The 16,137-nt window shown below is 44.1% G+C and overlaps 1 protein-coding gene across 1 annotated transcript; it reads right to left on the reverse strand.

The window, feature by feature from the left end:
* NKRF (NFKB repressing factor) lies at positions 1-15,878 on the reverse strand. The gene is made up of 3 exons (XM_042974936.1): positions 15,554-15,878; positions 4,031-4,161; positions 1-2,959 (listed from the first exon to the last, which is right to left on the reverse strand). Exons 1-3 carry the CDS (start codon positions 15,817-15,819, stop codon positions 1,002-1,004), a joined length of 2,355 nt encoding a protein of 784 aa, XP_042830870.1. The 5' UTR covers positions 15,820-15,878; the 3' UTR covers positions 1-1,001.
* Between the last annotated feature and the right edge of the window lie 259 nt (positions 15,879-16,137).

The raw sequence follows: 16,137 nt of genomic DNA on the forward strand, positions 1-16,137 counted from the left end.
TTCAGGAAGCATATGCTAATTCTTTTTATATTTTTTTTTTTTTTTACATTCCAGAAATAAGCGAAAATAGCAGTTTTAAATATGTTACAAAGTTGGCTTTTGGGGCTTGGTAAGCTTTTTGAGAGCGGGACCGGCCAACTGACCTTTTCATCAAAGCACCAATGTATCTGCAGTCTTTTACCAAGTTCTACCACGGTTGTGGCCGCCTTGGACGTGCGGTACGTCCAAACCGTGTGAAAAAGCTATAACGGAGAGTTGCTGCGAGTCTCTCTGCAAGGCACCAAGAACAAACAGCTCCAGCTTCCTTTCTTCAGACTGAATCAAAGTTTTTGAAACTTTTCAACTGCTCTCTCAAGTAGTGCTCTCTCAGCATGAAAACTAGAATTGGTTAAAACTCCTATATCACAAGATACAGTAAATCACTTTCAATATTCTGGAAACCACATGGTAGAAGTTATAAATAAAGGAACACTAAAATTACTTTAAGAAAGTTTTACATCATTTAGTCGGTAAGGACATTTACACGTACAGCACAATTTACTGTTAAACATTCTGTAACTGGCTTCACACAAAGATGAAAATAGTAATACAAAACGATCTGACGTTTTCAGTAAGTCTGGAATTAAGACGGTAGTTTTATCGTCGTCGATATCAACTTTACGTATTGTTGCAGATTGCTGTGCTATGCCCTTTCAAATGAGAATTTCTTTCTCGGGGTGAAATTCCATTTGGACGTGTGTTCTTGCTTTGTACAAACTAGTAAAATCTGAGGGACACAGCGATATCAGAGACACAAACGATAACCGCACAGTATCCTCTGCTGAATGAAGCTAATACAAGCGGACCGAATTCTTCGGGTTCCAATACCTAATAAAGCACTATATGAAATGAACAAGGTGAAACATCTTAAGAATGAATATACTCTGCAGTCAGGACGTGTAGCATTTCTTTAATTCACAAATCTGCCTCGTCGGGCATTTCCAAAATAAATTAGCAACATCTCAATTTGCTTGAGGCATCACAAGCTCGTAATGCCCCACCTGGCCTTCCTGTTTGAGCTGATCTAGGAGGTCTTCCTTCCGTCTCTTTCTACCTACCACCAGGTACCTGTCGTGGCCTACCCCATGCGACTTACTCTTAAGACCGTACTTCTGGGCAATCTGATGTATTTGCTTCCGCTCATCGTTAGTCAGCTCCGTAGAGAAAGTCAAATCCGTGTGGCTCTCCGAGCGGGCATAGTTTCTGATGATCTGTTCGATATCTCTCTTGGCGATTTTGTTCACCCTCTCTACATCGAGACCAAGCCCTTCTCGCTTATGCTGCTCTTTGACGGAGATGGGCTCCCGAATGCCCTCGCCAGATTTACCTAACCCGCCACCCGTCCAGCCCATCTTTCTCAGCAGCTGATTTCCTATGTTATCTTCCTTGATTTGTTGTTTGTAAGCCTCCTCTGCCGAGCGGCCCTGGATTTCATTTCTTGAAATCACGTCTTCAATAGCTCCTTTCTTCAAGTTGTTAATGACGGTCGGCTGGGTCTTTTTGAGGGTCTTTACAGCTTCTCCGGCAGCTTCGTATTTGACGGTTTTCTTCACCCCAACTGCTTCTGCGATTACTTCGCTCTCCAGGATCACCTTGCACTTCCATCGGAGGCCCGTCATCCTTTCGTACACGTACTCGACCGTCATCCGGTTAAACTGAGCGGTGTCGTTCAGCGTGCACACCGGGTTCGAAGAATTCTCATAAACTACGAGATCCTTTATATCCTTCTTCTTTCCAGATCCCCTGGGTGAAGAACCTGTTTGGCATTGTGAACTTTTGACAGATGGGTAAGTGGGCTGTGTTTTCTGAAGGATTTTCAAAGCCTCATCGGCAGCTGCGTGCTTACTTGTTTTTTTGGTTCCGTAACCTTCAGCTAAACAGTGATCTTGCAAGAACACTCGACAACGCCACGTGCGATTTGGCATCATCTCGTATTTGTATTCAACTGACATTTTGTTGTATGAGGCAGAATTGTTAAGGATGCCAATGGCATCGTTTGCATTTTCCGTAAGGACAAAATTGGTCCAGTGTTTGGCGGAAGCATTAAAAATCGGCTGCCCAGAAGCATCTTTGGCCAGCACCACCAGCTCTTCTGGTGGTTTCAGAGCTGGAGGAAATTCATAGGAAGGCATGCCAATCTGACACACCACAAGGTCCTCCCCGATCGTGTGCTTGAATTTCCGTCGGACAACTCTAACTTCAATACGTTTCTGCAAGAGTTTTACAGCTAGCTCAGTGGCGCGATCCCTGGACCCATTCTTGCTGCCGGCATAACCTGTGGTTAAGTAGATATTTTGGCATCTAACTTCACAAGCATAACCATCTGTTAGAAGTTTTTTATTTTTGGGGATGTCAGCAGGAGGGATTTCTTTTAAAGGAGCGTATATATACTCAGGATTTGTCTTACATGCCTGAATACACCGAGTTAACATATATGTGTAATTAATTTTATCAGATCCAGAAGTCATCTCTGGATTAGAAAGGTTCTTCCAGATAGTCGCTGTTAATTTTTCAATAAAATACTGCTTCTCAGCTACCACTGACTCAGGAAATGTCTGTGACGGTGAAGGCTCAGGAGCTGACTGAGAGTTTGCCTGCTGTGATGTGCTGCTCGGGGCAGGGTTCCCACCGTCAAAATACATGTTGGCTGTTACGGGCTGGTCTTTTGTGAAAATAAATCCCGATGAATCACAATACTGAGAATTCCCATCTTGTATACTGAAAGAGTCTTGAGTATAATCTTGGTAGATGTCTCTCGGCATGCTGGCAAAATGTGTTTGTTCATTTACCTCTTTTGTTTGAGGGCCATAAGGATCTTCCTGTCTTTCGTCTTTTGAACTACTAGCTACAAAATGTACAGGCTCAAAACGAGGTCTCGCATGGAATTTGGAACCGGCTTGCTTTTTAGGAGGATTTTGACCTACAGAATGAGTGAAATTTACAATTCATTAAGGAGGGAATATTTCAAAAGAAGCAAACAGGAAAAGAGTACCAACTGTATTATTTGCAAGTGGCACTGTCGGTACAAGATACTTCCCATCACAAAAACTTCAGGTCATCTAGGCAAAGGGACTCAAGGATCAACGTAGGATTCCAGCATAAGGACGGATGTTCCCTGTCCTAAGTGTAAGGGAAGAACCTTGATAGAAAATATGCCACCGCATCAAGTACGCAGGGCACCACCACACGTGACTAGTGGAAACTTTTGTAGCCAATGAGCTCAGGCACAGGTGAAGTGCACTGGGGAAGAGGTAGTTCCAGTATACTCTCACACCACCTGTGCTGACAAGCGCCCTTCTGAAAACCTGCAAATGGAACAGATGGCTCTGATGCAAAAGAGATGACGGCCAGTGGCGTTTACACAGCCTCTCTCTTTGGTACCAGGGGTGAGTGACTCTGTGATCGTTCTCTACAGAGCTGTGACTAAAACTCAAAGAATAAGAATTATCAAAAGACCCCAAAGGTTTTCAAGTCAAAATCTTAGTTCCGACCTATTCAGCACAAAAGGGCGGTTTGCTATGTTTCATTTCTAGAACAAACAGGAGCTGGGAACTAATGATTTATGGGGGACATCGAATTTAAAGCTACGGAAGAACTCTCTGTCGAGGCTATAGCAGACACTAGAGCTTCCTCCCTGTAACACCGTTCAGTAGAAAGCTGGTCCATCTTGGACCCATCCAGGAGGATTTAGTTACTTAGATGTTCTAATGATCAGAGTAATAAGGCTCTTCTATTTGGAGGGAGGTTCCATGGCATGGACTTCAGGGATAGCATTATAGTGTGACCTCAGTATATTCTTAGTTTTCAGTTCTATTTAGCATCCTCGGGAAAAACAACAACAACAAAATACTGTACATAACTAAAAGTTAAAACTCTTTTACGTAAGTCCAATGTTACCCATGTTATTTAAAATCACATACCACGCTCATATCATTCTGAAAAAGCCATGTCGTTTCTTCAAATCCCACCTTCCAGAAACAAGCATACTCACCATCACATGTTGAGAGGTGACGTTTTTGACCTTTGGAAGGTTTGGACAGCATCAGATCATACGAAGGCATCTCCCCAATATCAATACCTTCAGCCATTTGCAGAATTTTTTCCATCAGGCGTGGGCTGTACCTATTTAAATTAATATAATCTATAGTTAAAACAGACAAGAATGTCATTTTGAAAAAAGCTTCTAAATGAGCCAATCTTGTAATTGCTCCCAGAGGACCTTATCAACGGAGCATCTTGGCTATAAAACTGAAGAATCTACTCTAAAACATTTACCTATCAAAGGAGTAATTATGTTATTTCATTAGAAGACACAAAACATAAAATCAAGAAGTTTAAGTGGGGGCGCCTGGGTGGCTCAGTGGGTTAAACGTCTGACTCTTGATTTCGGCTCAGGTCACGATCTCACTTCGTCAAATTCAGGCCCACACTACCAGCGCAGAGCCTACTTGGGATTCTTTCTCTCCTCTCTCTGTTCCCCTCCACCCACTTGCACTCTCTCTCACTCTCAAAATAAATAAATAAACTTTAAAATATTTAGGGGAAGATCTTATCTTTGATTTGCAAGTACTCATATAGACTCATGATTCATTTTTTTCTATCATATATGTATACTATATGTAAATAACCACTTTCTATATTTACAGAAGTACTAAGAGTGTTAAGAGTGGCTGGGTTGTTAACATCCAGACTGTGGTCTCTGCCATTTCCCACAAAAAGGAACCGGGGTCCTTAGAGGAATGGCTGATTCCAAGTCTGGAGCAGGAAATGTACAAGATGAACGTGGGAGAGATTACTGTGCTTGGAAACAAGAAAGGTATGAAAGACCTCATGGGTTGTGTCAAATGGACTCAGAAGCCAATCTGAATACACTACTACCGGCAAAGTGAGACAACTTGAGCATCAGTAAGGGTCATTATTCCAATCAAGTCATTATTCCAAAACAGGTAGTATTAAAGGAAGAAAGCAAGCATTTATCTGGAATTTTCCTGTATAAATCGTACCTCTGAGCAACTAAGAAATAATCAGCAACGGCTGCTAAATCTATTAGGTAAAAAGTTGACGGGGAAGAATCCAAAAAACAACTCCCAGAAACACGCTCAACTAATTGTTGCCAAAGCTGCAAAAGCAACTCAACAGCGGAAGGACAGCATTTTCAACCAAGGGTGCTGGAGTAAGTGGGCATCTCTAGGCGACAAACAGAACCTCAACCTACAGGCCCCTGGCTGGCTCAGTCGGTTAAGCATCCGACTCTGGCTTAGGTCATGACCTCACGGTTCGTGAGTTCGAGCCTCACATCGGGCTGTCAGCCTGTCGGCACAGAGTCCGCTTCAGATCCTCTGTTGCCCTCTCTCCGCCCCTCCCCCCTTGCGCCCGCCCCAAAAATGAGTACATGTTTAAAACAAACCCTTAACCTAAACCTTACTTCTCATCCAAAAATTCATTTGGAATGTACCATGTACTTAAATGTAAAATGTAAAACTACAACACTGATTTAAAAATACAGGAGAAATCTTCAGCATCTAGGGCTGGGCAAACAGTTCTCATACTGGACACCAAAGGTATGACCCATAAAAGGGAAAATTGGTAAGAAGGACTTCATCAAAATTAAAGCCCCTGCGAAGAGGATGAAAAGACAAGCTACAGACTGGGAGAGCTATTTGCAAACCACACACTTGACAAAAAACGAGTATCTAGTACAAACATCTCTCAAAACGCAACCGTAAAAAATATGTATTTACAAATGAACAAAAAGACGTGAACAGCATTTAACCAAGAGGACAGGCGCACTGCAAATAAGCACACAAAAAGACGGTCAACACCATTAATCATCAGAGAACATGTAATTGAAAACCACAACGGGGTATCACAACACACCCTCAGAATGGCTAAGTGAAAAACAGCGACAACATCAAACGCTGACAAGGACACAGAGAATGTGGATCATTCATACGCTGCCGCTAGGAGTGTAAACTGGAATGGCCATTCTAGAAAACAACTTGGAAGTTTCTTACAAAATTAAACACACAATTACCACAGGACCTAGCAACTGCACTTTTTTCGGGCCGTTTATCTCAGAGAAATCAAATCTCATGTTCACACAAAAACGTGTACGTGAATGTTTACAGCAGCTTTATTTGTAACAGCCAAAACCTGCAGTCAGCCCAAAAGTCCTTCAACAGGTGAGTGGTTAAGCTCTGGTACATACGCACCTCGGAACGCTACTCAGCAATAAAAAGGAACAGATACACACAATATTGCACATGAGGGGCAAGGAAAGGGATGTGCTTATAAAAGGGTCAGGAGAGGGATCCTTGTGGCACCCGAACTGTTCAGTATCTTGACTATGGTAGTGGCTACACAAACCTACACATGTAATAAACTGTACTCAACTAAGTAAGTTGAGTACACACACGAGTACGAGTAAAACTGGGGGGATCTGAATAAAATCAGTGGATTGTGAACAAAGGCATTATCCTGATTGTGATATTACACAATAATTTTGCAAAATGTTATCATTGGGGAAACTGATTAAAGAACGCAGGGCATCTCTGTAGTATTTCTTACAACTGCATGTGAATCTACAATGATCTCAATGAAAATTTCAATTCAAAAAAGTTGATGGGAACTTTATAATCTTAGTATCACGAAAAATGAGACAAGTAGACACGTGTCCCCTTACGTGATGACAGGAATTTCAAAGCACTATCTATAAAGTATTCTGGCCCTCTAAATAATCAAACTCAAACCTAATCAAGCCCCTAATTCCCAGGAATATGTTAAACATCACCACAAGAACATAGCCAGCCAAATCCAGAACGAAGGAAACACTATGTGACAATCCAATTTCTTCATCAAATAGCGTGAAAATAAAAAGGACAGGGGAATGGGTTTACAGGTTAAAGCAGACAGATCAACCAAATACAACGTATGGACCTGGTCTGGACCATGAATCAAACAAACCAACTGTAAAACACATTTTGAGGGACACCTGGCTGGCTCAGTCGGTACAGCATGCAACTCTTGATCACCGGGTTGTGAGTTCGAGCCTCACGTTGGGTGTAGAGATTACTTAAAATCCTAAAAGAAATACATTTTGAGACAAATGGAGAAGACTGAACATGGACATTGGATGATTCTAAGAAATTATTGCTCATTTTGTTGAGTGTAAATAATGGCGTTATAACTCTATTTTTAAAAATTCTTGGGGTGCCTGGGTGGCTCAGTTGGTTAAGTATCTCACTCAATTTCGGTTCAGATCATGATCTCACAGTTCATGCGTTCAAGCCCTGCATCGGGCTCTGTGCTGACAGTGTGGAGCCTGCTTGGGATTCTCTCTCTCCCTCTCTCTCTGCCCCTTCCCTGCTCTCTCTCTGTCACTCACTCAAACATATAAACTTAAAAAACATAAATTAAAAAAATTATCTGGTACAGATACATACTGAAGTATTTGGAAAGTTTATTTAGTTAGAGAGAGAGAGAGAAGAGAGAGTGCAAGGTGGGGGCAGAGAGGGAGAGAGAGAATTGAGAGTCTGATGCTCAACTGACTGAGCCATCCAGGTACCCCAAGATTTTAATATACTCCAGACTATCTCCCACAAGGAACGGGGGGCATAATAGATGAAAGGAGAAGGACAGCATGACAGACAGTTGATATTTCCGAAGTCAGGTGATGGGCACGTGGAGGTCCATTAAGGTCTTTTACTTTTGTGTGTTACTTTAATTTTTTTAATGTGTATTTTTGCGAGCGAGAGAGAGAGAGAGAGAGAGAGAGACAGCACGAGGAGTCAGGGAGGGGCAGAGAGAGAGAGGGAGACACAGAATCCGAAGCAGGCTCCAGGCTCTGAGCTGTCAGCACAGAGCCCGATGCGGGGCTTGAACTCAGGAACCGTGAGATCATGACCTGAGCTGAAGATGGACGCTTAACCGACTGAGCCACCCAGGCACCCCAAAACGATTTTTAAAAGGGCTCCTTATAAAGTAGATTGGCTGCTTGACAGACTATCATATAACTGCAGAGAAACAAACATACGGGCTCAAGTGAAGTTTTTGTTACCATGGGGACCTACTCACCCTTCCTACCTTGAGAGCCTTTCCTGGCCAATGACCAAAAGAGAGACTCTGGGTGCCATTTGGGAAGAAAGTTCTGAATACGAGTAACTATCACCCCTTTACATGAATAGGTTCTGAACTTGAAGGAGGGTAACGTTTCCCACTTTTGGCACAGCTGGTTCCACACCCATCGGACAGCTTTCCTCGCAAAGCGGAGCATCGAGATGCGGCGGCCTTCACAGACAGATTACCACAAGCCAGCTCAGTCGTAACCTGCACTCTCCACCGATAATTGCTACTGCTGCTGCTACCGGTATTGAAATGCCAAGAGCAACCTTGTGTTCACTTACTCTTATCGAAACAGCAGAAAGTAGAGCCTCAAACGCTGTACTTTCTATGTATCACTTCCATCCATATTTGGGAGTTCAATTTCCAAGGTAGAGGATGAACACAAATGACTGTGAAAATGAAAGTCTATAAATCTTAAACCTGAAATGTCACTTTTGCTACCTGAATTGGTACTATACTCAAGCCACTCACCTTGAGTTCCAGGCATACCCTCCAGACCTTCAATTCCAGCCTGATTCCAAATATGCTGTACAGCTGTAAATGGCATGCATCCGATGCTCATTCCATTCACTTTTGTCTCGGGTTTCTTCCAACAGTAGTAATAATTATACCTACTTGCTGTTCCCTGTTCATTACATCTGCCACAAAATTCAACATCACCCATGGGCTATAAAAATAAACCTTTGCATAGGTTGTGAACACAGACAGCTTAGTATTAGTTATAACACTGAAGAAACCCAACCAGCTCAAATAATAATGGGAAAGACTGTATAGTCCCTAACTCTCAACATTTCAGAGAACGATGCAAATATTAACCTAGAGTCTTTAACAAGACCCTTAGGATTGCATTCCCATAAAATACTTCTTACTTTGTTTAAGTTTATCTTATTTGAGAGAGAGAACAAGAACGAGTAGGGGAGGGGTAGAGGGAAAGGGAGAGAGAGAATCCCAAGCAGGCTCTGCCCTGTCAGTGCACAGCCTGACGGAGGGCTCAATCCCACAAACCGTGAGATCAAGACCTGAGCTGAAATCAAAAGTCTGATGCTTAACCAACTGAGCCACCCAGGAGCCCCTATTGTTTTTATTTGAGAGAGAGAGAAAGCGAGCACGAGTGCGTGAGCAGGGGTGAACCTTTTTTTTTAACGTTATTTTTGAGGGAGAGACCTAGCAAGCATGAGTGGGGGAGAGACAGAGAGACAAGGAGAGAGAATCCCAAGCAGGCTGTCAGCGCAGAGCCTGATGTGGGGCTCAAACTCACAAACTGTGAGATCATGACCTGAACCGAAATCAGACGCTGAACTGAGCCACCCAGGCACCCCAAGAATCTTAAAAAAAATTTTTTTTTAATATTTATTTTTGAGAAAAAGAGAGAGCATGCATGCAAGCAGGGGAGGGGCAGAGAGCCCAACGTGGGGCTCAAATTCAGGAACCATGAGATCATGACCTGAGCTGCAGTTGGATGCTTAACTGACTGAGCCACCCAGGCACAGAGACAGGAAAGGAGAGAGGGGATATCTTTGTTTTTGTTTTTGTTTTTTTAAGAGAGGGAGAGGGAGACACAGAATCCAAAAGCAAGCTCCAGGCTCCAAGCTGTCAGCAGAGCCTGACACACGGCTCGAACCCATGAATCATGAGATCATGACCTGAGCTGAAGTCAGATGCTTAACTGATTGAGCCATCCAGGTGCCCCAGAGAGAGAGAGAATCTTAAGCAGGCTCCATGCTCAGCATGGAGACGAATGCAAGGCTTGATCCCATGACCCCGGGATCATGACCTAAGCCGATATCAAGAGTTGGACTCTCAATCAACTGAACCACCTAGGCACCCCTGGTTCCACAAACTGAATTTTTTTTTTATAATTTTTTTTTAACGTTTTATTTATTTTTGAGACAGAGAGAGACAGAGCATGAACGGGGGAGGGGCAGAGAGAGAGGGAGACACAGAATCGGAAGCAGGCTCCAGGCTCCGAGCCGTCAGCACAGAGCCCGATGCGGGGCTCGAACTCACGGACCGCGAGATCGTGACCTGAGCTGAAGTCGGCCGCTTAACCGACTGAGCCACCCAGGCGCCCCCTGAATTTTTTTTTTTAATGTTTATTTAATTTTTGAAGGGGAGAGACAGTGTGTGAGTGGGGGAGGGGCAGAACAAGACGGAGACACAGAATCCGGAGCAGGCTCCAGGCTCTGAGCTGTCAGCACAGAGCCTGACATGGGGCTCGAACTCACGGACCGAGAGATCATGATCTGAGCAGAAGTCGGACGCTCAACCGACGAAGCCGTTCAGGTGCCCCTGGTTCCACAAATTGTAAATAAGCCAAGCCAGTAAAGCTTTCATTACTGTTTTCCATTATATTTTTTCTGTAGGTATGTGTGTGTGTATATATATATATATATATATATATATATTTTTTTTTTTTTTTTTTTTTTTTTTAATATTTTACTTATAAGAGAGAGAGAGAAAGCAGAAGAGGGGTAGGGGGTGGACAGAGGATCTGAAGCAGGCTCTGCACTGATAGCAGAGAGCCCAATGCAGGCGCTCAAACTCACCAACTGTGAGATTCTGACCTGAGCTGAAGTTGGATGTTTAACCGACTGAGCCACCCAGGCACCTCTGTAGATTTAAGTAACACCTTTACTCCAGAAATTTTAGAGAACCTACCAAGCAAAGCACCTGCAAATTCAACCACTGATAACTTCATTAACATTTTGGAGTTTACTTTTCATTCCTTTTTTTATGCTTTCCATACCACCCCCCCCAAAAATTCCTATCAGATCATCTATATGCAATCTGGTGGGGTGACGGCGTTGTTCTTAACTTACAATAAGTTTTTTCCTACGTCATTACCACATGAGTTTTAATGGCTATACAATATTCTCTTACGGAGAGACCATGATGTAAATAAAGGTCATTAAGGCAAATCTAATCAAGTGATTTTTAAGATGCATGCGTATTTATGTCTATTAATTTACCCACTTGATCATAAATGCTTAAAAAACAAAACCAAACAGGGGCGCCTGGGTGGCGCAGTCGGTTAAGCGTCCGACTTCAGCCAGGTCACGATCTCGCGGTCCGTGAGTTCGAGCCCCGCGTCAGGCTCTGGGCTGATGGCTCGGAGCCTGGAGCCTGTTTCCGATTCTGTGTCTCCCTCTCTCTCTGCCCCTCCCCCGTTCATGCTCTGTCTCTCTCTGTCCCAAAAATAAATAAAAAACGTTGAAAAAAAAATTAAAAAAAAAAACAAAACCAAACAACCTCAGCAGGTTTTTAGAGTTTTCAAAGACAGCTTATTATGTACGAAGCTTTTGGAAATCAGGACATTATTCAAGTCCCCTCATGCCTGGCATACATAAAGAGGATTTATAACAGACAAAAACATTTCACCTTATGAATCTTACATTCTTTTTATTTATTTATTTTGAGAGAGAGAGAGAGAGAGAGCGAGCATACAAGCAAGCAGGGGTGGGGCAGAGAGAGAGGGAGACAGAGAATCCCAAGCAGGCTCCATGCTGTCAGCACAAAGCCTGATACGGGGCTTGAACTCACAAACCATGAGATCATGACCTGAGCCAAAATCAACAGTTGGACACTTACCCAACTGAGACACCTAGGCAGGTGCCCCATGAATTTTACATTTGTGAAAAAAAGATAGGTGCATACTTAAGATCTACAGTGGCACTTGAAATTTAACAAACATTCAGCAATGCTTCCAAGGTTTTATTTATTTATATTTTAATGTTTATTTTTGAGAGTGAGTGGGGGAGGGGCAGAGAGGGAGGGAGACAGAGAATCCCAAGCAGGCTCCACACTGTCAGCACAGCACCCAACACAGGGCTTGAACGCACGAACCATGAGATCATGACCTGAGCCGAAATCAAGAGTCTGGCACTTAACTGACTGGGCCATCCAGGTGCCTCAATGCTTCCAAAATTGAAAAAAAATTATTAAATTGCTCTACTAGGTTCAAAAATTAAAAAAAGCTGAGGTTTCAAAACTAAGCAAAGATCAGAATTCCCAAGTATAAAATTATTTATTCAAAACTATTAATAAGACTCCTAACATTGTAAGTGAATAACACACAACCAGATTATTGATCAATCTTTTGAAAGCTCCCACTCCCACTTCTTTAGCTGGTGGCTGATGCATGCTACCGACGTGCAAAGTTATTTTCACAACGTGAACGCAACTGGCCACCTACCTTCCAGAAATCAGTCTCTTATCAACAAGGAAGAGACAAATAATCAAGGTGGCACACCTGGTTTCATCTTAAGATATATTTTTTCCTATTAACATCTCATCAAAGATCAATAGGCCAGGATTCTTCTTCTGATCCTATCGATGAAGAACGATTGGAAAAGAGAATGCTCCACTTAACCAAACATTCTGCTTTATTAAATATGGTTGTTGCATTATCTACAGTTTTTAAGTAAAACACTGCACGGTTCCCTAGGCATTCATACAAACAATTATATAAGTGCTGTACGTGCAGTTGATTAGAAGACTGTGCTAACTTTTCTTTAGCCACAGGACATATCTTAGAAATTGCTTGCAGAAACAAATCTTGAGAGGTTGTTTACTTTTATGAAACAGACAAATAAGAGTGAAGAGAAATAATTTCAGCTATTTGAGCTTCCTGGCTGCCCGGAAAATGATGAAAAAGCTGACTGGAAAACATTGCTTATCCTATAAAGCAGTGGTTCTCATAGTGTGGACTGGTGTCACCTATAAAGCAGTTGTTAGAAATGCTAATTTGGGGGTCCTGCCCCATACCTCCTGAATCAGAAACTCTGGGGGTGGGGCCCAGCAATCTGTGTTTTAACAAGCCTGACAGGTGATTCTGAGGCTTAAGTTTGAGAACCACTGTTACAAGATACTCAAGCTTGTTGTGGGGAAAATCACTACTATTACCAAAAGGAATGAAACATGGTTTGCCTCCCTGATCATGTGGGAGCTCCTCCTGGCTGGGTCTTATGATCAAGAAGTTTTCAAAGCTATCCTTGACCTAGGAGGAGTTATTTCAGCCCCAACTAAAACAGAACACAGAAAGTCCTCCAGTGGGGGAATAAAAGTGCTATTATTTGCAACCTGTTCTAAAAGTCAAAGGACGAACTTTGAACAACAAATTAACAATTTAAATTTAGAACGGGCTGTTTCACCATGTATTCTGCAGTTCCTTCGACAAAGCAGTCTTCTCTCATGGAAGAGACCAGAAAATGAGCTCTGCCAACATCAACCTTAACAAGTACTGGAATATAGATTTTACCCACCTGAAGATCACAGCTAACATAAAGCCTGACTCAAGTGGAAAACGGCACTTGGTCCCTAGCTTCCAAGATTCTTTCTTGCCTTTGCCCTTTCTCCTGTATCTATGTGGTCAGATATAATGCGAACATTATTCTTCAGTTAAGCTATTTGATAATGTTATGGCAATTCTTGTATGGATGGAACTGACTTAACTAAAATGTGACACGATGAAGAATGATGTCACACACACAAAATGTCCTGAATGCTTGAGCTTTTAACACCAACTACCATTGGCCTGTTTTGTGTTGTTTAATGCCCTAGTTACATAAAGGGCTGTTGTTCTTGGAACGAAATCCTGAGATATAATAATGATGTGACTTGTGTCAGTTACTTGCTCTCACTCCTGGTCCATCCTTCCCAAATATGGCAGCTGTGTCTCAGTGGAAAGAGCATCAGAAGACCTGGGTACTGGCCCCAACTGCGGGACCTTGGAAAAGTCTCTTAACTTCTTGGCCTCCATTGATTTAGCTGTAAAAATGAGACACCACCTAATTCCCAAGGCTGTTGTAGTAAATGAGAGACATAAATAATGAATACATTTTGTACAGTATAAAGCTATATTCATCTGTTCACTCCACACATACACTGAGTGGCTATTACGCAGAAGACACTCTTCTGGGCACTGAGAATAAAGGTGTGAACAAGAAAGGAAAGACCTCTTCCCCAAAGGAGCTCACATTCTAGAGAGAAGGTAAGATTTATTATTAACACAAAGGATAGCTGTTCTCCCCCATGTACATTTTTTCTTCAGGATTCAGATTTCCTGGGACTTTCTATGATATCAAGGAGATCTATAATTACAGGATAAAAGTACATTTTCAACTGCAAACAGTAATATTGTTAAGTGAAGGTCAATTAGATTTATCTAAATTAATAACTGAGGCTTCCCCAGTTGTAACCAGTTCCTCCAGTGAAATCATTGTCTCTGGAGGCAGAAATTATACTAACCTAGAGAAGATAGGAAAAAAATAGTGAGCAAAACAAAGTATATATTGGATACTACGTTCAACAATTAAGGGTAGATGTGGACAATCCTATTTTTCTGTATCTGTTATGGTCATTCCTAGAACTGAATTGGCTGAATTTGATCTGATCATTTTCCACAATTTCTCATCCTAATAAAAAATTCACCGTAAGCCCTAAGTGTCAAAAAAAAAAAAAAAAAAAAAAAGCCTCTCAAGTCTACCAAAGGAATGATTAGTTTGGGGGGTTCCGAAGGACACAGGTCCAAGAAGTCTTGTTTTGTTTTGTTTTGTTTTAATGCGTTGGAACCATACTGCAGTCTCCATTGAATGCAAAGAGCTTTCAAAGAGGCCTGTTCAGAACATGCACCAGGTTCTAGGAAAGGGACACGGACACAGACACACACGCGCACACACACACACACACCCACACCCCTAAAACCTCACCCACAGGCCAAATGTTAATCCTTCTGATCACATGTAAGGTGAAAGGAGAGCAATCCATTTTTAGAATAGATCTACCCATCTCTTTGTTTGCGTCCAGGCACATTATGCGCAAATCTACACGCAAGGCGGACCCTGCAGCTAAGAGACCTCATACAAACCGCCTCCCCAGCAGAACACAGTAAAACCCCGCCGGGGGGCTGGTGTTGTTTTATTTAATGGGGCTGGAAAGAGGGAGTGGTCAGGAGGAGACTAGCAGGGATCCCTCCCCTCCCCCCCCCCCCCCCCCCCCCCCCGCCCAGCAGACCCTCGAAGCCCCGACTGTCGAATATCTCTGCGGCTACCGCATCCTTGGAAGGTCCTACGCAGGTCCGAGATTCTGCTATTCGTCATTTCCCACGCCCTCCCAAACCACCACCACAATGACCACCTCTCATCAGTCGTCTTCCAGGTGCTGCTTTATTTCCATCCCTGGTCCTGGAGGAGCTGCTCCCGCGATTCCCGCACCTTCTACCACCTCGCGCGGCCAACCCCCCAGACCAATACCGAACCCTCTGGAGTCCTCCAGCACCTCCCAATCTCCATCCAGCCTCGAAGTCCTCATCCGTATCCTGCCCCCGTCTCTATCCCGATCCCCATCACCGAGCCCCCTGCCCCGGTCCGTAACCCGACCCTCACACCTTCCTCACCTGCAGCCCAAGAAAACGTGGTTGGTCCAGGCGGCGGAGAGCGCGAGGAGCTGGTCCAGGGCAGCCCCGGGATAGCTGTGCAGGTGCCGACAGATGAAGCTGCGCCGCAGAGCCCACTGCCAGTCACTTTCGTGGCTATAGCGCCACTGCTCCAGCACTGGCTCGGGCGGGGGCGGCGGGAGGGGCGGCAGCGGCGGCGGCGGGAGGGGGGGCAGCGGCGGCGGCGACAGGAAGTCGCCCCCCAACAGCAGACGTCCGCCAGCCATCTTCTCCGCCCCCAAGCAGGGACCCCGGGGATGAAGCCGGCTACCCACCAGGAGCGAGCGGGAACGGGGTGGGGTGGGGGGGTCGGTGGGAGGGGCCGGGTGAGGAGGGGGTGCGCCGAGGCGCGAAGACCAACTCTCAGGGGACTGGAGTGTGTGCGTGGGGGGCGACCGTTAAAAAGGAAACGGCGAGCACGCGCTCACGTTCCGACGCCGTGGCGCACGCCCGCGGCACTCCTCCAACTCTCGGAGGCGCAGGACGGCGCCCGCCGCAGTCACACGCGCACCGGGGAGACCAGGCCAGGCCCGGTGCTCCGCACC

The sequence above is a fragment of the Panthera tigris genome, chromosome X (assembly GCF_018350195.1).
Source record: "Panthera tigris isolate Pti1 chromosome X, P.tigris_Pti1_mat1.1, whole genome shotgun sequence".
NCBI classification, from domain to species: domain Eukaryota; kingdom Metazoa; phylum Chordata; class Mammalia; order Carnivora; family Felidae; genus Panthera; species Panthera tigris.